Below are 23,987 nucleotides of genomic sequence, written 5' to 3'. Positions count from 1 at the left end.
CACAGAACTTGAACTTAGGGCACTTGTTTTGGTCTCCTTGTGGGTGCTACTCCACCACCTTAGTATTTTTCCATGGGGGAGGGTAGCCTCAGACCTGGCTAGGAAATAGAGTGCTTCCCCTGGCTGCTTACTGATAGCTGGCACTCCTGATCAATCCTCCTGTCCGTTTGCCTGGTGCTTTGAGTTGGACTTTCTATTTAGTCTGTTTAATCATGGGAAAAAATAGGCCAGATGGGCTGCCACCTGTTGCCGGGTTAGGGTTTGGGAAATTCCTAGTCTGGATCACCTTGTTCTATCATGTGGGGAGATCTAAGATGCCCTGCTGCTATGCTGTTCCTCTAGTCTGGAAGTCTCAAACCAGTTCTCCTTCAGAGAACCTTTCAGAGTTCTCCTTGATTGTTTCTTGCATGATTTTCAGGTTTATACTTGTACTCAGCAGGGAGGAGCAGAGATAAATGGGTCTACACCATTTTGTCTAGACTGAAAGTCACTGGTTCTAGGTTGCTCTAGGTTACTCTGTTGAGAGCTTTGCTATAAAGGTGAGCAGAGATATGGGACAGTGGCATGAAGGAGATGTGGTGCTAAGAAATGTTTGTTTTTATTTTTTTATTTTTAATTAATCTTTAAAATTTTAAGTAGGCTCCATGCCCAACGTGGGGCTTGAACTCATGACCCTGAGATTATGAGTTGCATGCTCTACCAACTGAGCCAGCCAGGAGCCCCTATTTATTTATTTTTTAATGAAAGTACAGCCTGTTTGTAAGCTCTATCTCCTGATGATGCAGGAAGCATAGGAAATAATTACTGGAGCAATGCCCTGAATAGGTAGCAGACTGTTTAAGGCCTTCCCTGCACAAAATGGGGAAGGCCTTAAACAGGAGGTTGGAAGTTTTGTCCATTGCTCCTCTGAACAGAAGGGAAGCAGACTACATGGACACAGATGCAGGTAGCTACTCAGTAAGGTCTTGGACGTCTAAGGAGTTTCTTTCCTGGCTGTTTGTTAACTTCCTGAAAGAGGAAGCAGGGTCAACAGCTGGACAGTGAGAAGAAGGAAGAAGTTGTTGAAGGTTTGGAGAGAGAGAATATATGAAAAGGTTACCTAGGAGAGTGGATGAGCGATTGGTGTAGGTTTAGAAGACGTGAGAGAGGGATACAGAGGACTATGATTTAAAAGTAGGATTTAAAGACTTTAAAGTTGGAGGGATCCTAAGTGATATCAAAGACCAGGGTGTGGATGGCCTAGCGCTATTTACAAAGTAGGTCTGGCACAGTACTGGGCAACAGTGAGAAAGGCATGAGGAAACCAGTCTCCTCTGGAGTGTTTAGTATGCAAGCCACACTGGAGTGGGCTGCAGTGTGGGGGACGAGCCTGTTAGAGCAGACAACTGGTGTGGTTTGTTTGTATAGAGATGAAGAAACAGTGGTAGCTGATGGGGAAAGTGGGGCTAAAAAGATTTTGAAAGATGGGAGACACCAAAACATGTTTGAATTCAAAGGGAAGGGACTCAGCAGAGGAAGGTAAAAGTGCAGTAGAGACCAGAAAACCGGAAGAGCAAGGTGGGATTCCAAAAACCAAAAGAGCACATGGAAGGACTGGCTTAATGGGAAGCGGGACACTTCCTATGTTGTAACAGGAGGAGAAGAGGAGAGGGGAACATATGCAGACACATTTATAGATTCAGATGTGAGAAGATTCTGACTCCCAGACATCTAACTCTAACCCCCGGGTAGATGCTTCAGCCCATTACCTTCCATGCAAGGTATCCCCCCCTACTGGCAGAGAGGCACTGGTCTTGCCAAGGTCACACTGACCTTCATGCTGCCACATTTAGAGGGTATTTAAAGGCTTCATCATTCTGGACTTCTCAACAATATTCAACATTGCTTCATTCTCCAGAAACACTCTCTTCTCTTGACTTTCCTGCGGCACACATCCCTGATTTTTTCCTTCCTTCTTGCGCTATTTCTTCATCTCCTTTGTTAGCTTGTGCAAATATTTGTTTTCACAAATTCTATATAAATTCAAGGTTCCTCACTACTCCCTGTACAGTAGATTGTCATAGTAACGGCCCTCCAATGAGTCACACCTCCCAGTATCCATGCCCTTGAGCAGTCTCTTCCCACGTGGACTCTGGGCTTGGCCACGTGACTTGCCTTGACCAGTGGGATATTAGCACACATGATAGAAACAGAAGCTTGATAAGCTTGTGAATGGGCAGCCTGGTCTCCTGGAATCCTGAAACAATCATGCTATGAAGCAGCTCGGATAAAAAACCACGTCGGACCCACCTGCTTAACACAGCCACAGGAGTGCGTCCAGGTGAGACCAGCACAATCACCCAGCCAATCCAGAGACGCATAAATCGATCATTGTTCTAAGCCGCTACATTCTGAGGTGATTTCTAATGCAGCAATAGGTAACAGTCATTGTCATCTACAACAGAGACATGGCTAACTTTAGTGGCTTTGTGCAAATCAGAAAAAACGTGAGTCATAAAAACATGCGTCTACTGGGCAGACACACCTTTGTTCAAATCGAAGGTGCCCCTTCCCCTAGGATGCAGGCCTATGCCAGTGCCCAGCATGGATTCGGGCCCACACACAGCTCTGTCACTGGGCACCTTTATGCACTGGACAAGCTGCACCCTGTGTGTGAACCTTCCGGGAGGTTTCTACACAATTCTCTCCATTTAGCATAGGCCAGAAACTTGGCTTCAGGACAGTTTATTTTGTTTGTTTTTTTAAATTTATTTTAGAGAAAAAGTAGGGGGAGGGGCAGGGCGAGAAAGAGAGAGAGAATCTCTAGCAGACTCTGCACTGAGCTCGATCCTGCGACCTAACATGATCTGAGCCGAAATCAAGAGTCGGATGCCTAACCGACTGAGCCACCCAGGTGCCCCCGGAACAGGTTTAATAACTTCACTTAAGGAGAGAGCGAAAGCACCCGCAGTAGTGCTCCTAGCCTTGAGGACTTAGTTGAACACTGACTTTTATTGAGGAAGATAGGCCAAATTGTGCTTATGGTCACTGCATTTCTCAGGCAAGTCAATTAGGCAAACTCCTTGAAAAAGATGACTAGTTCTCAGAGAAAACAGGAGCCATTATTCCTCTGAATCACCACGAACATTCTGGAAAAGAGGTAGATAGAGAGCTAGATTCTAGAGCAGGTGGCGTTGAGGAGCTAGATCCTCAGGTGAGTGTGGTGCCCAGCAGAGAGGGCCCCACGATCCCCAGGCCTCCCTGGCCCCAGGAGGTCTCTGAGAAAAGGCTGGGCAATGCCACCAGTCTTCACAGACCAATAGGCTTGCATCTGGCTGGTCCTGGGCCTCCTGGCCCGGCTGCACAGTGGATGCCTCCCTCTGGACTGTAGCGCACAGGGCCACAGCGCAACTGGGGCTCCTCTTCCTCGTACCAGCGCTGTTCACTGAAGTCAGGGAAGAAGGCTGCAATCTCTCTACTGGCTGAAACCACAGAGTCTGTAAGGGGAGGTAAGAAAGAGAAAGGGTTCTCATAGGGAATGCAGGATGGAGGCAAGAGGCAGTCATAATCAGATTCAGAAACCTGAGCCTCTACTTCTGCCTGACCCTCAGTCCCGGGGCCACATCTGCTGAGATGGCCACAAAGGACCATAAATGCAACTGGGAGGAAAGTTCACTGGCTCTCAACTCCACCGTATGGCCTGACCACCAGCCGCAAACCATCCTCCCCTATCTGTGGCTGAGGACAGTGGCAGACTCACCAGAGCCATGGGTTGTGTTGCGGGTGTCAGTGAGGCCAAAACTGCCACGAATTGAATCCGGGGCCACATGACGTGCTCGAAACACCCTGGTGGGTCCCATCAGTGTCCTCCAGAGCTGGATGGCATCCTTGCGGGCGAGGATGTAGGCTCGGATTGGCCCACTGTGTACAGAAGGAACACATGTCAGGAATCTGGCTGTGTGGTCCAGGAGCGCACACTGTGAGCAGAGCACTAATAAGGCACATACATCCTGAGAGTTACCCTGCCTTTCCAGCTAAGTACCAATGCTGCTTCAAGTCATCGGTGATGGAAGGCCACTATGGGAGCACACGAAAGGCCACAAAGGTCAGTAGAGCTGCTAAGTAGCACTCAACAATACTCTTCTATAGCCATTGGACCAATAACCATCATGAGACAGGTGCCACCAGGTCAGGGTTGCCTGAGTCATGGCCCCAAGCCATGGTTCTTGAGACACTTAACACTGATTACAACTTTAAAGAGTGTCAAACGAAATCAACAATTAGGGAGCAGGGGGAGATAAATCTTGGTGGATAAAGATACTGAAATGAAAATGAGTAGTACCTGGCCATGAACTCTACCAGCCGCTGATAGAAAAAACGCCCTGCAAAGAGAGAGTAACTTCATCAAGACACTGGTGCCCAAGAGAACTTTTTGTACTTCTGCCTCCTCACTTGGAATAATAAAAACTGTTTTATTTTATTTTATTTTTTAAAAAGATTTATTCATCCACTTTAGAGAGAGCATGCAGGTGGGAGGCGCAGAGCGAGAGGGAGAGAGAGTCTGAAGCAGACTCCATGCTGAGCGTGGAGCCTGACGTGGGGCTCGATCCCACAACCCTGAGATCATGACCTGAGCTCGACTGACTGCACCACCCAGGCGCCACAATAAAAACTGTTTTAGAGAAGGACCTTGAAGTCTGACATACCTGGGTCTGAATCCAGGCTCTACCATTTACAATGTGTGCAGTTTCTTTCTTTCTCTTTCTTTCCCTCTCTTTCTTTCTTTCTTTCTTTCTTTCTTTCTTTCTTTCTTTTCTCCTTTCTTTCTTTTCTTTTTTTTAAGATTTTATTTATTTATTTGACAGAGATAGCCAGTGAGAGAGGGAACATGGGGAGGGGGAGTGGGAGAGGAAGAAGCAGGCTCTCAGCGGAGGAGCCTGATGCGGGGCTCGATCCCAGAATGCTGGGATCACGCCCTGAGCCGAAGGCAGACGCTTAATGACTGAGCCACCGAGGCGCCCCACAACGTGTGCAGTTTCAGGTAGGTCATTCATTTCCCTAACTCAGGTTCCTAATCTGTGTACTAGAGACCTAACAATACCTAAGTCATAGGGCTCTAGGGAAAGTTATGAAACCATGAGCATTAGGACAATGTCTGAGAGAGTAAATATTTACTATTAACTACTGATTAACTACTGATATCATCAGGACATAAAACTAAATTTCTCGTTGGGACTATGAAGTGGAACCCTCCTAGAAAAAATATATATTTAAAAAAATATTTAATTAATTAATTAATTTGAAAGAGAGAGCACACCAAGTGGGGGGAGGAGCAGAGGGAGAGGGACAAGCAGACTCTGAACTGAGTGGGGAGCCGATGCAGGGCTCGATCCCACAACCCTGAGATCGTGATCTGAGCCGAAATCAAGAGTCAGATGCTCAACTGACTGAGCCACACAGGCGCCCCCAGAAAATATCTTTAAAACATTGATAATCATGAAAAGTTTGTGTATAAAGCAAGACTTCAGAAGAATGGCTGCAGCTTGACGGCTGGTAGGTCAGAGACAGCCTGCCACTGTGCATCCAGCTAAAAATCTCTCTTGCACGCATCTTGGGATAGAGAATCGTCCCATTGAGAGGACCGTTGATCCTACCTTCATGCTCTTGGTAAAACTTCTGGCATTCTTCTTTTCTCCACAGAAGTTCTCTCATTCGTACAATAAGGAACTTGTTGCTCAGAATCTGCTGATGAACAGCCTGGATAAACACCACGTCGAAGATAAAAATCGGTCAAAGGGACCACGTGAGTCATTAGGAGACCCAGGCTGACCAAAAGAACCATGAAGACCCATCAGAGCCCAGGACTTGAGGGTCTGTCCCATGGTTGGGTCAGGAGACAAAGAAGGTGGGGTGAGGTAAAGACCTTCAGTCACACGGCCAAAGCATGAGGCTCGGGGGCAGGGGGCAGGAAGTGCCATCTCTGCCCCTCCGTTCCTACAGCCCCTTAGCTGAAGCCCACATGTCCCATATGTCAGACCATCATAAAAATCTCTTGATAGTGGTCCTGCCTTGAGTTTGTCCCACTCTCTCCAAACCATCACACTTGACGGATTAAAAACACCCTAACTTACACGTCACACTCTGGTCAGAACCTCATTCATGGAATGAGGTACAACTACTTTAGCCCGGTGCTCAAGGCTGTACTTTCCTTGCCCTCTACCTCTTCCAATTCTCTAGTCCCATCACCCCAGCCGGCCTCTGGCCCTTGGATCCACCACACGTGTTCCTGCCTCTGCGGAACATCTGTCCTCCTGTGCACTAACCGAAGTCCACTCATCCTTCGAGCCTGGCCAGGTCCCGACACTTGTAGGCTGCCATTCCTGACCGCGCTGGTCTTCCTCTGCACCACAGCGAGCTCACCTAGCAGAGCTGCTCAGTTAGTACTCATCCAGCTACCGCAGGTAGAACCCTACAAGGACCCTCGCCAGTTCCACCAAGATTCTGAACCCTACTTTCCGGGACTGTGAATATGAAGCAATATGATTTTTACATTACATGGCAAAAGGGATTTTGCAGGTGTAATTAAGGTTGCTATCAGTTGACTTTGCTTATTTATTTTTTAAAGATTTATTTATTTATTTTAGAGAGTGAGAGTATGTGTGGGGGAGAGGCCGAGGGAGAGGGTGAGAGAGAATCTTAAGACTCCCTGCTGAGTGTGGAGCCCAACATAGGGCTTGATCCCATGACCCTGAGATCATGACCTAAGCTGAAATCAAGAGTCAGACGCTCAACCAACTGAGCCACCCAGGCGCCCTGTCAGTTGACTTTGCTTTAATCAAAAGGGAGGTTACTCAAGAGGAGCCCAATTAGTCCCATGAGCTCTTTAAAAGCAGAGTTTTATCTGGTTAGGGGCTAAAGGAGAAGTCAGATTTAAGCACGAGCAGCACTAAACACACTGTTGCTGTCTTGGAGATGGAGTGAGCCATGTGATGAGGAACGTGAGCGGTCTCTAAAAACTGACAGTGGTCCTCGCCTGAAGGGCGGCAAGGACATGGGGACCTCAGTCTTATAATCACACGAATCAAATTCTGCCAACAACCTGAATGAGTTTGGAAGTAGATTCTTCAGCTAAGGACCTGGTCAGCTGATACCTTGACTTTGGCCTTGTGAGACCCTGAGGAAAAACCCATCTGAGCCTACTGGACCTCTAAATTCTAGAATTATGAGATAATAAATGTTGTTTTAAGTTGCTACGTTTGTGGTAATTTGTTACACAGCAATAGAAAACTAATATACATACACTGTCTTGAGGTTTGGTTCTTCTTATTGTATTGGATCCTTATATTTGTAATCTGCCCCAATTCTCCAGTAGATTTTTAGTCTTCTTAGGGTCAGAGTCCATGGCTCTTAGCTTTGCCTCCACAGCATCTTGCACAGCACTGTGCTGTCAGTCTTCACAAGCGGCCCTGTGGCACTAGACATGGAAGCAGTGCCCAGGGCATACAGTAAGAGGCTTAGGACTCCTTCTTACCTCCAGAATCAGGGGGTGAGCAACAGCATCAGGCTTGATCAGGGCCAGAGTAAGCTGGAGAGCCTGAGGGCTCCGCAAGATCGAGGTCATCTCACTCCTGCCATCAGAAAGCTGGATTAGGGACCTATCAGTGCTGTGCTCCCCACCCTCCCTACTCCAGAGCCATGCAGCCTTGCAAGCCCACAGCGATCTCACTCTCAAAGCCTGTTGCAGTTCCATACAAAGGAGTTACCTATTCAGGAGAAATTCAAGTTTAAATACTACCTGTCTCTGCCAATATTCCCTTCACTTTCTAACTTTTCTTTGTGTTTTAGAGGATTTATAACTTACATTGCTAAACAGCCTGGCCACAAAGGTACAATAACTGTCTCCTTTCATAAGGCCTTCTATCCCATAGTGTGCTCCCATCAATCTAGAATTGGAAGATTGGATGGACAAGAATTGGGATGTTGCCAGGATACCCCCAAAGAAGTCTGCTGGATACATACCATCTCTTATCTAATCTTACAGATAGGTCAGGATCTCCCCTGCTCAAATCAAATCCTTTAATACATTCAGCTGTCCTCAATGGCAAGACTTGTGGACATGCAACTCCAAGGTCAGGGATCAGTTGTAACCATTTTGTATCTGAAGCAGCTGAAACAGTGCCTACGACAAATGTCAATTTAACTGACTAACGGAACCTATATAGTCTTATTCTGCCCATCTTCGTATTTCTAGTGCCTAGCATGGTGTAAGAGCTCAATAAATAAATGTGGAAATGATATAAGGAACATAAAAGTATTTTTTGAAACTGGACTAAGAGAATGAGGTCTCACCCAACTGCGAATTGCTATTCACATGTGAGAAATGGATCATCTGATCAGGACTAAGGACTAGGTCTCAAAAGATTATCTGGTGGAGCTCCTAAATTTGCCAACAAATATGGAGAAGGCTTCCATGAACACACACAGGGACGGTCTGGACAACACTCTCATTTCTAGGCTGAAAGCCTGACAATCACGTTAAAGGCAGTGCTAGGGTCTCCCGTATTCATGTCCTTTCTACAGCTTTCAGCTGGATGCTCCACTCGAACCACAAAACTCAGTCCAGTCTAACTAGTGCAAGATCAGCCAACCCACTCTCCCTAATATCCCAGGATGTGAGTAACCCAAAAGCAAACGGAATCTTCACCATAATCTAGGGAGAGATACCCTTGACACCTCCCCTCCCTCACTCTCCACATCCACGTCAATCACCAAGTTCTGGCAATTTTACCTAAGCAACAGATCTCAAATCCATACAACCCTCTCCTTCTCCAGCGCCACCACGCCAGTCCAAGACATCATCAACCCTCCCTGGACTTCTGCAACAGCTTCCTCCATGGCCTCTCAATTTCTACTCCTGCCAGCCTCTACCACCTGTTCTCCACACAGCAGCCAGCGAACTAAAATCAAATCTGATCCTATCATTTCCCTCCTTAACTCTTTGCGTGAGACGTTTCCACAGTCCAGAATGTGCTTCCTCTGGTTACCTCCTATTCGCCCACTAGATCTTAGCTCACTTCCCCTACTATATAGCTTTTTGGACATTTTCTTCAGTTACATCTTCACCCGTTAGGTCAGCCCTGTTAAAGCAGGGGTCTGTTTTGCTCACCATCTTATTTCCAGTACCTATGCAGACTGCCTAGTACACAGCTGTCTCTCAACAGTATTTGTTGAATGAATGAATGAATGAATGAATGAATGAAGCTCATCCAGCTATTGCAAGGCCAAGCTGTCAGGAGCTCTCCAGGGAAGGACGTGGTTCCTTTCCTAATGCCAGCTAAGTAACGACTGTCTTGGTCCCCCGGTTTAAAACAAATGCTGACAGGTCAAGAAACTCGCTCAACTTTAAAGTCACTCCATCAGAGCATCACAAATTTCAGAAGTTGCCTGGGCATTCGCCTCCACACCTGAGGCGCCCATTTCTCGGCTTCCGGGAGGGCGGTGACCAAGCCCCCCCTCCTCCCAGGCGCCGCGGGGACCTGCAATCCCCCAACTCTGTCTCGGCTTTCTATCTCCTACGCTCACCCCGACACCTGAGGCCCAGCTCCCTGAACCCCCCAGGTTCTCAGCCCCATTCCTTGACACCAATCCCTCTCCTCGCTGCCCCTCATTTCTCCGGGCCTGCAGCCGCGCGACTCCTGGCCCTCGTACCAGGGCCTAAGCGCACCCCAGATTCAGGGCCGTTCGGGCCCCTGCCTAGCCGGAGCTCCGGTCTGGATTCACCTGGTCCTCCACCGCGAAGCCCCGGCAGGCAGGCACCGCAATAGCCAGCCTGCGCCGCCCCAGCGGGGTCCTTCGGGCGTTCGGCCGGGCAGCCCTGCTGGGGGTCCTTGCCGGGAGGTCGCGGAGCGAGCTGGTAGCCAAGGACGGGTGTGTGTGGGTGGGGCTCGCGAGGAGAGGGTGCAGCGGGAGCGGCCGGGCGGAGACGGGGCGGCCTGCACCCCGAGGAGCCGGTCCTGCCGGTGGCCCTTGTGTCTCCCCAGTGCTTGCCCCGGGCCGCACGAGAGGGCAGAGCCGGTTCGGGCGGGAGCCGCCCCTCCGCGCCGGGGCTCGGGCGCCCTCCGGCGGGTGGGAGGCCGGCGTTCCGGGGCAGCCCTGCGCGGGGGATGTGGCCGCCTGGCGGTGGGACTGACCTTGCCTGACTTGTTCTCTCTTTTCTGTCTAGGCTAGCTCCTGGCACGTGGTTGGGGGCCAGTACTTGTACGAGGTACGTGGAGGGCGAAGAACTGGCGCGCTTGATCGCGAGGGCAGAGGCCGCCGTTGCCAGTCTGGAGCTGCGAGTGATACGGAGACACGAGGGAGCACAGCTAACGTGGGGGTGGTGACCCAGGGTTCTTGGCTGGGGTACGGGTGTCCGCAGGCCGTGAGGTGAGGGGAGCTAGTCCTAAGCGCCTTGAACCTGTCGCTAAGGAATTCAGGGTGCGGTGGGTTACCCAGGAATCTGTTGAAGCAGTGCAGGGTGAGATGAGAACTGCGGGTATTCTTGGTGTGTGGTCTAAGTACGGAGAGGGGACGGTGTGGTAGGTTGAAGAAGGGTGTTATATTTTGTCTTGGAAGGAGTCACTGAATATGAGAAGAGTGAAAATAAGCCATAAAGGTCATCAATGTAAATATATATATTTTTAGCTGACTCTGATACCAGAAAAACAGGTGTTGCACTCCTGGAATGTTGGAAGGCAAGTCTGTGTTTCTGGCAGCTTGTTTCCACCTGGTGTCTTTGGGAAAGTCCAGTCCTGCCTGGCTGGTGAAGGCACGGGTCCATTTCTGCCTTCACAGGATGAGAATAAACTTAACCATGTGCTACTGTCCAGACATCAGGTTTTAGTCTTATTTTCCAAGTGCACCAGGTCCAGTTTTGTCTTCTACCTTTTTTTTTTTAAAGGTTTTATTTTTAAGTAATCTCTGCATCCAACAGGGGGCTCCAACATAACAACGGTGAGATCAAGAGTGGCATGCTCCACTGGCTGAGCCAGCCGGGCACCCCTGTTTGCTACCTTTATGTTTGTTAATATATCTTTGAATTATAGGGACTTCGACAAATTTTAGACCATGGTCCTTAGTTCACCTTTCTGCCTCACACACACACACACACACACACAGGAGAAGCCTTTAGTTCCATATGTTATAGTTGCTTTGACTATCCTCAGCAACAAGCCTACATAATGAAAGTAGGGCAGATATGATTTTAGGAGGAGACCCAATAAAGAACACGCTTTTTGTGAATTTGGGCTCAGAACCAGCAGAAATACAGGAATGGCAGGCAGGTGGAGACCAGATGTCAGCTTATTTAATACTGATAGAGCTGTTGGAGAACATAATTTAGTTTGAGAACCAAATTCGCCTGCCTTCTCATTCTGTGCTGCCAGAGTTCAACGTCAGGTCTCTTAAAAGCTTTAAAGCAACAGCAACAACAAAAAATCTAAGTCATTAACAGAGCATGCAAAAGGATCGCAGTATCGCCCCACAGTCACTGAATTTAGAAAGTAGACCACCGCTAGCTCATAGCAGATTTTGTCCCTAGAAACCTGTCAAAAGACTGATACTCAGTGAAAGACTGATACTCAGAGAGGGAAGGTGAATAGGCTGAAGAAGTCTTGATTCAATGTCACTGAGACTCAGGTAATTCTATACCAGTTATTCAGAGTCTCCTAACTTGTGGGTCTAAACTCAGTTGGGAGAATCACCCATTCTGAGGTGAATTATGACCTGTGTTCATTATATCCCGAGGGGCATCTACTTGTGTCTAGTCTTATCTTTAGCTAGTGGTTTTTAAGACGATGCCACCTTCTTGCAGTGTTAATTTACAGTAGTGGCAGCCCTACACCAGGTCTTTGAGATGCCTTTCTTTTTTATCCAGCGTATTCAAATTTCTTAATACCGTTTCTCTTTTGGGTCCTGTGTTTCTGGCATCCCCAGGCTGCATTGAAACTGGGCTTTTGGGACCTAGCTTACCCAGCCCCACTGTGAGCAGCGCTCAGCCTTCTGCTGTGGAGTTGCTCAGGCCCGGAACACTTGGCTGCTATCCGTGGAGGGCAGGAGGGTGGTCCTTTACCCCATGAATTTCAGTTGAGAATCACTCTGGCAGGTGGTTGGTTGGTTTGTTTGTTTTTTTGTTTGTTCTGTTTTGTTTTGTTTTGTTTCCCCCTGATGATGCTGTTCTCTGCTATCCGTGGAGGGCAGGAGGGTGGTCCTTTACCCCATGAATTTCAGTTGAGAATCACTCTGGCAGGTGGTTGGTTGGTTTGTTTTTTTTTTTTGTTTGTTCTGTTTTGTTTTGTTTCCCCCTGATGCTGCTGTTCTTGCTTCTAAAGGTTGTTGCCTTAGGGACCCACTGAGAATTGAGACCTCTGCCATTCCTCAGGATGCTGTCTTCAGCTTCTGGATGTGTCACATGGGGAGTAGCATTTCTTTCAGACACTTCTCTTTTGGCATTTTTTTTTCTCTGTGTTCCCCTACTCCTTTCCAGAAGGCTCATTGAATTTCTGACATTTTTGTTGTTGGAGAGAAGGAAGACCATGGAGCCAGCTCTTTGCGAGGCTACAGAAAGTGGGGAAGGAATGAGCTTCCAGGGCCGGGCCCTGGAGATTTGTCTCTCAGTTGTCTTCCAAGATGTCAGCTTTCTTTTAAGAAAATCTCTCTTAAAAAAAAAACAAACAAACAACTTTTTCCTGTTCTTTTCATTCTTGTACTCCTTCTAATCTGATGGAGCAGGTTTCTAAAGCTATGCATTTCTTCCTGGACTTCCTGAACTTACGCGATTCCTTAAAACAGTGTTCCAGGCACAGGCTTTTCTCATCTCCTTGTCGATCTCTGTGGCTGTGGTAATTTCATTGAGTGGTTTATCTACTTCAGTCTGAGAGGATGACATATTTTATTTGTAATAAGAGCATTGTTTTTATTGTTATAAATAAAACCTACCATGTCTTTAAGATTGAAGCTGCATTGTAAATCCCAGAACTATAAAACCCTAGCCAAAGTTATTGGCAAACAGACCAGCAAGAGGGGAGTGACTCTTAAACCGTGGAGGAAAAAAAAAAAAAAAAAAAAAAACACAAAAAAACCCACATGAATTCTTTTGGTTTTGGCCTTTGGGCTTGAGTCTAGCTCAGAACATAAAGGATGGAATTTGAGACAGCCTTTTCATGCTATCTACTGGGCTGAGACTAACAAAGTTTGGAGCTTACACACTTGTGTTGCTTAGCATATGTGGAATTTTTAAAAAAAAATTTTTTTTTTAAGATTTTATTTATTTATTTGACAGAGATAGAGACAGCCAGCGAGAGAGGGAACACAAGCAGGGGGAGTGGGAGAGGAAGAAGCAGGCTCATAGCGGAGGAGCCTGATGTGGGGCTCGATCCCATAACGCCGGGATCACGCCCTGAGCTGAAGGCAGACGCTTAACCGCTGTGCCACCCAGGCGCCCCAGCATATGTGGAATTACAGTTTAAAGCCCGTGGCCTGTCAAACTAGCTAAAAAGCATAGTAAAGGACCATATACTTAATTTTGCCCCAATATCTAAAAGGTGTGTATAGGGAAAGATTCCCTGTAGTCAAATCCGTGCCTCAGCAGGGCCTGCTCACCGAGGTCTTCTCTGCTACTTAGGCTTTGCAGATGCCCCACAAGGGAAGGCAGTGGGTCTGTGTTAAGGCCAAAGTCAGTGCCCACACCTTAACCCTTCATGCTTAAACCATAGTGCTTGTATAAGGACTGCCTTTGCTGAACCACGTCACTGGCATTTTGCTAGTCATCCCTACCTATACATAAAATCGGAGGTATAAAACCGTATACATTCATCCCTACCTGTACATAAAATCGGAGGTATAAAAACACTTGCCTCTGAACAAAGTCGCCAGCATTTCCACATGGCCAACTTCAAAAGTGTTTGAAATGCCTCAAGTGCTCGTCCCATCATAGCCTCAGCTTGTATGTGATATTTCACTCCCCACATTCCTCACCAGGTCTCTCTTCTATGCTCTCTGCCAAATCACGAGATCCTAACATTCCTTTGAATAAAATGTCCCTCTACCTCTGCCAATAGGCAGAGCCTATTCTTGTAAAACTTCCAACACAGAGCAGCAGAACCTGTGGGCAGCTGGCTCCCAAAATAAGGAAGGGAAAAAGGGGCCAAGCTACACTTAACCCGGCTCTCTGTCCCTGAAGCTTCAGCCAGGGGAGGAGAGTTACAGCAAGAGGTCAGAAGTGTTTAGAGGAAATCCTTCCTTGTGGACCCAAGGAATCAGTCCAAGAAGCATTCCCTTTCTAATTGAGTTGAAAATAACTCTTTGGTTTCAACATATGTGTTTGGGAATTTGTTAAGAGGTTGGCTTAAAAAAGAAAATTCATTTGGGATGTGGTGAGTTTGGAGTGATGGTGGGACGTTCAAGCAGGACTAGCTTGATGGTGGTTGGGTAGTTAGGTTTGGGAGTTATCAGAGTGGTGATAGTCGGAAACACGTCAGTGAAGAACCAACCATGGGAAAGAATGCAGACAGAAGACAGGGTCAAAGACCAATCCTTCCCCTGTCAAAGAATAATTTAAAAACTTGTTTATAAAGGGGCGCCTGGCTGGCTCAGTCAGAAAAGCAGCAACTCTTGATCTCAGGGTCGTGAGTTCAAGCCCCATGTTGAGTGTAGAGATTACTTAAATAAATACATAAACTTAAAAAAAAACCCACTTGTATATAAGGGAAAACAATAATTGATTGATTTAATCTAGCAAAAGCAAAAACGATTTATGTACAAAAAAGAGTAGAGAGGGAAGAAGGAAAAACCACAGATTGTGTGAAAATTGTGGCTTTTGTTTCCTGTGGGTAGACTGCTCATCAGCTGGCAGCCAGCAAAGAGGCCAGTATTCTTCCCTGGGGCAACTGAATGGATTATAAAATACCAATTTCACTTGCTTATGGGTTCTCCAGAAGACCTCTAGAGTTCAGGTGAGGTGTATGTCAGGCTGTCTCTGGATGAATAGTGTCTGTCAGTATCCTTTCTAAGCCCCACCATCAGGCCAGGTCTGCTATTTCCCTCGTCAGAATCTCTGACCTCCTCCCTTTTAATCAAACTTAGCTCTAGTCCACATTAGCCCTGAGGGGGCAACATGAGTTGAATATTGTTTTGGGGGCGGTGGCTGTATAACAGTATTTAAACCCCTGAATATTAGCAGACAATGGCAAAAAGAGCAAGGGAATCCTAGATACTATTAAAAATATTTGGAACTCATTTCATATCCAGTTTACTCACTGGCCTGTTTAGTCAGGAGATTAAGTCCCAAGGATTAGTTTAGTGAAATTTAACTAATGAATATTCACAAAGCAAGTGGATCATAATTGAGAGAGCATTTACTTTAGAGAACAAAAATCCTGATAGAAGTTTGTAACTTTGAATCACCGTCTCTGCTCACAACTGCTGAAACATATTTTCCATTAAAAAAATACATATTTAAACACCCTCACACTCACTTTTTAGATGAAATGTATATTTTTTCTTTTGTCATAAATGTTATAAAACAGAACTTTTGATCCCCTGAGCTCCACTTCTGCCGTTAGCCATCCAGTTCTCCAAAAAGTCAGCCATGATTCTTGGTTTCATTTTTTTGCCAGACTCCCCTCAACAGTCCCTCAGCAAACCTGTCCATTTAACCTTCAGCTGTACACTAAATCAGATCACCTCTGTCCATCTCCTAGCCCAAGCTGGCCTCATCTCTTCATGTACTGTCTATCCCTTCCATGGCTTGTTTTTCATACAACCATCCAATTGATCTTTTTATTTTAATTTAATTTTTAAAAATAAATACCTTTTTTTAAAAGTAATCTACACCCATCATGGGGCTCGAACTCACAACCCCAAGATTAAGAGTCGCACGCTCCACTGACAGCCAGCCAGTCACCCCCATATTGATCTTTTTAATGGATAAAGCAGGTCACATCGCTCTTCTGCCTGAAGCACTGCCATGTTTTGCTGCTCTACTAAGAACAAAAGCCAAACTCTTCATGGCCCTTAAAGCACAACCTGACTTGGCCTTTGCTGAGCTCTGTTCCTTCTTCACAAACCACTCTCCCCTCACTGCTACCATTCCACCACCTTGTTCCCACCTCAGGGCCTCCACAGGAGCTGCTCACTTTGCCTGAAAGCTCTTCTACCCAATATTTGCTCCGTTCATTCAACATTGAGTCCCCTCATCACAGAGGCCTGGCCAGATTTCACAATCTAAAGCAACACCCTCTCCCAGCATCCTCTTTCCCATTACGCTTCTCTGTTTTTCCTCAGTACCTGTACTGTTGTTGCTCTAGCCCACCCTTTCTTCTGGCGTTATTAAAGAGAGGAAAATCTGGCTAGCAGCCCTCCAGGTCCACTTGTCTCCTTCCTGCATGTGTGGATACTTCCGTGTGTATGTGTGTGTGTAGGTTATTTTGGTGGAGGAAAAGTAATTCCCCTGAGCCAAGGGAAGGGGACTCCGGAGTCGGACTTTCAGATATGGGGAGGTGCTGCAGGAAAGGGAGATTGGCCTCTCTCTCCTACTGATTCCTTGAACCTCAGGGCCTGGTGTTGCCATGGTCAGATGGGGTGTGCAATGGAGTAGTTAGTGTGAAACTTTGACATGTATCCCCTGGGATTTGGGGCTTATGAAACCATAGACCGTGATGCCTGCTCTCTTCCTGGACAGTCTGCCCACAGCAAAGAAAAAGAGGAAGTTACCCTCACTCTGCTTCCCTAACCCTAACAAATTCCAACCGTAGTACCTAGCCTTTTACTCTAAATCCTATATCCGGACCCCTAACCCCACCACTGACAGTGATCTAACTCTTAACTTGTAACCTAACCCTAGCTCTTCTGACCCTGACTCATTCTCTTCTGACACTGACCTTGTAACTCTGACCCTTAATCCTTAAACTGAAGTCCTAAACCTCAGGCTTTTGCCACAGCCCTAACATCTAATCCACTGCAGTCCCTGACCACCACTCTAACCTTAGCTCCTCTGACACTACTTTCTAACCCTAACCCAAGCCCTAGTCCCTAAACTTCTAACCCTTTAAACTTAGACTGGTTTCTAGATCCTGAGGCCTTGACATTTACCCTCTAACGTTGTAATTCTGCCCTAATCTCAACGTTTAATCCCTAAATCCTGACCCATAGATTGTAATCGTTGAACCCTCACCCATAAAAAGCTAACCTCCAGGATCCTGGAACGCCAGACCCCCAACCCTGACTCCACAAATGACAAGCCAGTACTTCACCCTGCTGTTAGCCACAGACAAGGGGAATTTGCAGCAACTCAAACTGCGTAGGTCAGAGGACATAGTGAATGAATGCCAGCAAATTAATCCACCAGGCACAGAACATCAAACAATAGGACTCCTGGAAAGCCAGGGGGGAAAAAAAAGCCAGAAAAACTTCCCTAAATACAGGATGTGGTAGACTAGCAGCAAACGTGAACAAGCCTTCAAATCTCAGAAGATGGGCAATGAAAGTCCCAGTCTTTGTGACCATACCTCCATGTCCCACCTCAGTCAGCAGGTCATCCTAGACTCATGATGGGAGAGAACTGTCCTTAGTAAGTTGTAATTGCCCTAGGACACAGACAGCAAAAGAAACCTCAGTAATAAAATGACCACCGTAACCCAGGAGATAAGAGCCATAGCCAGCATTACCATTCCCCCAATTTCCCTAGCACAATCACTGTCTCCAGGAGAAGCCCAGAAACCAGCTAACAACCCAACTGAACAAAAGATTGGAACCCTATATGAAACCAGCTCTTTCCCCAAACTCCAGACCCTGACCTAGATGGGATCCCAGAATATAGTTTTCCAACATGAAACAAAGAAACAGGCACAAATCTTCTTCCCCCATGGGGAGGACAGAAAAAGAAGAATAAAAAGTTCATGTTCCAATAAAGATGGAATCCCAGAGTCCTCCCCTTTGTCCCATTCCCAACCCCTTCCCCACCACCAGGGTCCCTATGCATACATGAGACAAAGGACAACTACAGTAGTAACAGAAAACATGTACTGACAGTACAGAGGGGGGGCTTCATCCTGCTTACGCTCGTGACTTCTGTACGTACCTTGTACTTAGGTATAATTGGCTTTAAATTGAAGAATACTGCTGAAACCTAATTTACATGTATTAGAAAAGAAAGCTGAAGAATCCGTCATCTAAGCCTCCATCCATCTCTACAGGTAGAAAAAATAAGCAACCAACCAAAGTTTATTAAAAAGGCAGAGTTAAAAATAAGAGCAGAGATTGCTCAAAATGAAAAAAAGTATCAAAATACAAGATTATTTTAAAATTTTTATGCAATTATATGTAGAGCAAAGTGAATAAAAAGTAAGCAGCTCTTAAATATCTATATCTACACCTGAGTAACCATCACCCAGATGGAGATACAGAACTGAAACTTCAAGCGTTATCCAAGCAGTTATAATCAATATTCCAAATGAGATCGGGGAGAATTTAAGAAAATGTTTTTAAAGATGACAGAAAAAAGCAGGCAAGAAAACCTTAAGAAATAGGAGTAATGAGATAATGCTTAGATATTAAACGTAAACGACAATAATTAAAATTGTGGCATTGGAATAGGATTATGTCAGTCACAGACAAAACTTTCAGAATGAGGGTCTTTTGTATAGAAGAATTAATTCTTGAAAAACAGTCAAAAACTATTTTTAAAAAGAAAAATGGTTGGGTATAGGCTTGTCTTACAAAATATTTATATTTCTTATAAATCCACTCATCAAATAGTGAAGTATGTGTATATGTCAAAGTCAATGGTATTCCATGGGAAAAAGTAATGCTCATAAGGTTGAGAGTTCATCTGGAAGGAAACACCTAGACTTTAACCTCAACCACAGACATGATAAATTCTGCCTGGCTTTAAACAGGTAAAAGTGAAATATAGTGATGAAAATGTCGGAATGAAATTTAGGAAAATATTTTTATATCCTTCATGGTGAGGAGACTTTCCCAAGCAAGATACGGTCTAGAGGCCATAAAGGAAAGACTAGGCCACTTAAGTAAGTAAATAAATGTCATAAAAGACCAAGAATGAACTGTAGACTGTATCGTAAACAATTCTAGCTTGTGGGTAAACAACAGTAAATAAATGTCCCTTACCAAACGGCTAATAAGCATGACTCTACAAATTGACAAGTGAAAACATGTCCAGGCGAGTTACAAAAGAAGAAATGAGTTGTCCTCTACTGCTCTTTGGCTTGGAGTTCTAATTGGCTTGAATGGAGCGTCTGGAGGAGTCGTTTCTTAAGGCAGCAGAAAGGACTTGTGATCTATTAGGCCAGGGTGGATGGCCCTCCCGGATTCTCTTTGGAGCTCCTGTCACTCCCAATTGCCTGCAGCACATCTGCTCTTAACATGGAATCCTCATCTCAAATCTGTTATGTCCCCCATCTGGCATCTCCTCCCTCAACAATTACCAACTGGATTACAGCATTTATGTAGAGTTCTTGCTGTCGTTAGCCTTACGGTAGCCAGGCAAGATACTGTTCCACAAAGTTACTTAGCTGGGTTATTTTCTTCCCTACCCCTTTCAGTGTGGTTATGCAATTTAAAACACAGCTAGTGCAATCCTTAGTGTTTGTATTCCATTCCAAGTCCCCCCACATCCTGGCTGGTTTTAGTTGTTTATGTTTGTGTATGTGAAACATAACTGTGGTTTTAAGGGAACTGTACCAAAAGATATGCTCAGAGAAGTGCTGCTCCCCCCCTCATTCCTGCTATCTTGTTCCCATTCCCCATTTCTTTCCATCATTTTCCCTCCTACTCCCTACAGGGAACTGTTCTTTTTTTGTTTCTGGTTTACCCTGTCTGTATTCCCTTTGCACAAATGAGCAGATACAGGTGTAGTTTATCTCATCCTCTGCTTTCTTACACAAATGTAGCATACTGTAAGTACTCTTTGGCATTTTGTTTTCTCCGCTTCCAGAATGCCCTGGAAAACACTCCATATCAGCTCACGGAGACCTTTCTACTGCTTTTTTACAGCTGCATGTTCTGTATTATGTGACGCACTGTAGTGTATTTAACCACTCCCCTATGCGTGGACATTTAGGTTGTTTTCAATTATTTGCAATAACAGTGCTGCAGTGAATAACCTTGCACACATATATTTTTGTATAGAGGTGTGTCTTCAGAGTAGTAGATTCCTAGGAGTGAGGTTACTGGCTTGGAAGGAAAGTGTATGCCTAGGTTTGTTAGGTATTCGCCAATAGTTGTGTCAGGTATTTCTTAGGTATTTCCTTCTGCTATTGATTTCTAATTTTATCCCATTGTGATCAGAGAGCATACTTAGTATGATTTCGATCCTTTCAAATTTATTGAACATTTTTAATGGTCCAGGATATGGTCTATCCTGCAGAATCTTTCACGTGCGCTTGAGAAACGTGTAATTCTGCTGTGGTTGGATGGAGTGATCTGCAGATGTCTCGGGAGGTCTGTGATGTCTGTATCGGTATAGTTACGCCTGTCTTCTCTTTTCCTTTGGATCCTCTGCTTAGTTGCTCTATCCAGGATTGCAAATGGGATGTTGAAACCTCCAGCTATTACTGTGGAATTGTCTGTTTATCTCTTTAATCTGCCTCATATATTTTGGGGCTCTATTTTTAGTTGCAAAAAATGTTTATATGTCTTCTTGCTGGATTGACTCTTTGATCATTATAAAATATCCTCTGTCTCTGGTAACAATTTTTGTCTACATTCTACTTTGTTTGATGTTAGTATAGCCATGTCAGGCTTCTTTTTGTTACTGTTTGATTGAGTCTTTTTTCATCCTTTTATTTTCAGCCTGTTTGTGTCTTAGAATCCGAAATGTGTCTCTTGTAGCTGGCATCTAATTACTTCATGTTTTTATTCATTCTGTCAATCTCTGCTTTTGATTTTAACATGTAGTTGTGGGTAAGGTAGAATTGTCCTCTGCCATTTTGCAGTTGGGTTTCTATTTGTCTTATGTCTTTTTTGTTCTTCTCTTCCTCCATTGTTGCCTTTTCTTGTATGTTAAATATTTTCAGAGTACCAATTTTAATTCCCTTGTCATTCTTTTACTTTATTTATTTAGAGAGAGGGAGGCAGAGTGGGAGGGGCAGAAGGAGAATCTCAAGCAGGATCCACGCTCAGCATGGAGCCCAACATGGGCCTTAATCCCACGACGCTGAGATCATGACCTGACCTGAAATCAAGAGTTGGACGTTCGCTCTTTTCCAGGTGGATCCATGAAGGGTGCAGAAGAGAAAAAGAAGGTTCCTGCTGTGCCAGAAACCCTTCAGAAGAAGCAAAGGAATTTCACAGAGTTGAAGATCAGGCATCTGAGGAGGAAGTTTGACCAAAAGATGCTTCGAAAGGCAAGGAGGGAGCTTATCTATGAAAAAGCTAGGCATTACCACAAGGAATATAGGCAGATGTACAGAACTCAGATTCGAATGGCGAGGATGGCAAGAAAAGCTAGCAACTTCTGTGTGCCTGCGGAACCCAAATTGGCGTTTGTCACCAGGATCAGCGGTCGCGATGGTGTGAGCCCAAAGGTTTGAAAGGTGTTGCAGCTGCTTCACCTTTGCCAGATCTTCAGTGGCACCTTTGTTAAGCTCAACAAGGCTTCAGTTAACATGCTAAGGATTGTGGAACCATATATAGCATGGGGGTACCCAACCCTGAAGTCGGTGAATGAATTGATCTACAAGCGTGGTTATGGCAAAATCAACAAGAAGCGAATTGCCCTGACAGATAACACATTCATTGCCCGATCTCTTGGTAAATATGGCATCATCTGCATGGAGGATCTGGTTCACGAGGCCTGTACTTTTGGAAAACATTTCAAAGAAGCAAACAACTTTTTATGGCCCTTCAAATTGTCTTCTCCACGAGGAGGAATGAAGAAAAAGACCACCCATTTTGTAGAAGGTGGAGATGCTGGCAACAGGGAAGACCCCATCAATAAGCTTATTAGAAGGATGAACTAAGGTATCTCCCATGATTCTTTTTTGTAATCTGGTCAGTTAGTAAACGACTACTCTCAAATGGAAAAGAAAAAAAAAGAGTTGGACACTTTTAACTGACTGAACCACCCAGGCACCCCTCTTTTACTAGACTTCTTAGTTATTTCTTTGGTGATTGCCCTGGGGATTATAATTAACATCTTAGTATATAACAATCTAGTTCATGTTAATTCCAACTTAATTTGAACATTGTACAAAACTTTGCTCCTATATAACTCCACCCACCTCCTCCTTGGTGGGGTTATCAGCATACATGTGTCATTTTATGCATGTGTGAAGGTCATGTTGGAACAGATTCAAGCCCCCTAGCGTGAGTTCAGGGAGGTTTTTACTATGCCCCTTAATCTCATCTCCTCTGCCCCTTAAACAACTTCACCTTCATATTAAATCTCTGTCCACATCTTTTATTTCTATAGACATTTTCAGGTCTCTCATATATGAGGAAAAGACATATTCACACTGACCAACCAGTGCCATCAGATATAAACAATTATCTCTTTAGAAGCGTAGGATCTCTTGTTGCACGGGACCGCAAGACAATAATTGAGTCAAATGGTTCCTAATTCTAGTTTTGCGTCAGAATTTCTGAGTTTGGGAGGCTTTTCATTCTTACTGCGTGTTGCCTGGGGTTCATTTCAGAACTCCTGATAAGAATTTCATTCTATTCTTTTCATTCTCTTTATGCTGTGTCCTAAGAAGTGACAAGAAATTGTAACAAATGACTAGAACTTCTAGATTGTGTTGAGTAAATGTCCTTAGTCCTAAATGGTATCATTAGTCTGCAGCTTATAATTTGGGGAAAACGGAAAAGCATTAAAGCATGTTAAGAAATAAATGTATAGTAACACAAGCATGTATTTCCTCATCCTTTCTCAGTTTAATGTGTGCATGTGTATATATGTGTTTCCCTAGGACCATTACTGTATGTTTTATGTAAGGATCTATGCAGTTTGTTCTAGTAGAATCCTCACTGTGGAATTGTGTGCAACTCTCTAAGCCTCCGTTCCTTTGTTTATAAAATGAGCATGTACTTCTTAAGTTTATAGCGAGGCTTAAATAAGTTAGTGCTTGTAAAGTATTTAGAAACCTTTCTGTGGCCAGGCATTACTCCCGAGTATTGTGCGCAATATGTTTTCTTTGGATAAAAGTCTCTCTTTTATGGTATGGTTGAAACTGCTCAAACCAGGGGCACCTGGGTGGCTCAGTTGGTTAAGCGTCTGCCTTGGGCTCAGGTCATGATCCCAGAGTTCTTGGGCTCCCTGCTCAGCAGGGAGTCTGCTTCTCCTTTTTCCTCAGCCCCTCCCTACCCCCTCTTGTGCTTTCTCTCGTTCTCTCTCTCTCTCAAATAAATAAATAAATAAAACCTTAAGAAAAATTGCTCAGGGGCGCCTGGGTGGCTCAGATGGTTAAGCTTCTGCCTTCAGCTCAGGTCATGATCCCAGGGGCCTGGGATCGAGGCCACCTCTGGTTCCCTGCTCAGTGGGGAGCCTGCTTCTTCCTTTCCTTCCGCTTGTGCTCTCTGGCTCTCTATCTCTCTGTCAAATAAATAAATAAATAAATAAAATCTTAAAAAAAAAAAAAACAAAACTGCTCAAACCAGATCCTGGTGTATTGAAAGCTCACATGACACATATTCAGTTCCATAGTGACCAGAGCCCTCAGGTTGTATACATAGCTGCTCTTGAGGCACCTACCACGTCGTTTAGATTTCTGGGGTCATTTGCTCACAATCTGTAGGAGAACAGAGGGAATCTATGGCATAAGTCCTGTAGTTTTGGGATGAGAACACAGAATAGTTGGTATTTTTAACAGATTCTGATTAACCAAGAGAAATGTTTGCCAACCAGAATTTCTACTGAGAATCATTTATTGAAGAAGCAAACATCAAGGAGTTTGATCCTCTAGCCATTGGTCTCCTCCAGTACCAGCATTCTCCTCCACAGGGGACGATACTAG

At 45.1% G+C, this 23,987-nt stretch overlaps 3 protein-coding genes across 16 annotated transcripts in view; 2 read left to right on the top strand and 1 right to left on the bottom strand.

Moving 5' to 3' along the window:
- Positions 1-2,972: 2,972 nt before the first annotated feature.
- Positions 2,973-10,023, bottom strand: NME6 (NME/NM23 nucleoside diphosphate kinase 6). 5 transcript variants are annotated; one of them, XM_008703848.2, is made up of 6 exons: positions 9,760-10,023; positions 7,511-7,607; positions 5,634-5,736; positions 4,322-4,361; positions 3,740-3,900; positions 2,973-3,476 (listed from the first exon to the last, which is right to left on the bottom strand). In XM_008703848.2, exons 2-6 carry the CDS (start codon positions 7,598-7,600, stop codon positions 3,289-3,291), a joined length of 582 nt encoding a protein of 193 aa, XP_008702070.1. In that variant the 5' UTR covers positions 7,601-7,607; positions 9,760-10,023; the 3' UTR covers positions 2,973-3,288. The 5 variants fall into 5 exon arrangements, with proteins under 5 accessions (XP_008702070.1, XP_008702069.1, XP_008702071.1 ...); XM_008703847.2 differs by having other exon boundaries at positions 9,688-9,824; XM_008703849.2 differs by having other exon boundaries at positions 9,704-9,823.
- Positions 10,024-10,034: 11 nt separating this feature from the next.
- The window catches only part of FBXW12 (F-box and WD repeat domain containing 12), a 68,490-nt gene continuing 54,537 nt past the window's right edge, over positions 10,035-23,987 (top strand). For 8 of the 10 annotated variants that reach the window (XM_040628873.1, XM_040628872.1, XM_040628871.1 and 5 more), the window contains exon 1: positions 21,861-21,996. The gene's annotated coding sequence lies outside the window, so the exon portion shown is untranslated. Of the gene's footprint in view, positions 10,054-10,201; positions 10,244-21,860; positions 21,997-23,987 lie in introns of those variants that run through there. The other 2 variants (XM_040628876.1, XM_040628877.1) reach the window with 1 other exon arrangement.
- On the top strand, positions 21,252-22,881 carry LOC103674854 (60S ribosomal protein L7-like). Its single transcript, XM_008703833.2, is given in 1 exon segment — positions 21,252-22,881. A coding segment is annotated over 1 exon segment (744 nt). The 3' UTR covers positions 21,996-22,881.

This window comes from Ursus maritimus, unplaced genomic scaffold, assembly GCF_017311325.1.
Source record: "Ursus maritimus isolate PB19 unplaced genomic scaffold, ASM1731132v1 scaffold_14, whole genome shotgun sequence".
Taxonomy (NCBI): Eukaryota; Metazoa; Chordata; class Mammalia; order Carnivora; family Ursidae; genus Ursus; species Ursus maritimus.
Note: the sequence above shows the minus strand (reverse complement) of the source record. Positions and strands in the feature narration are given on the sequence as shown.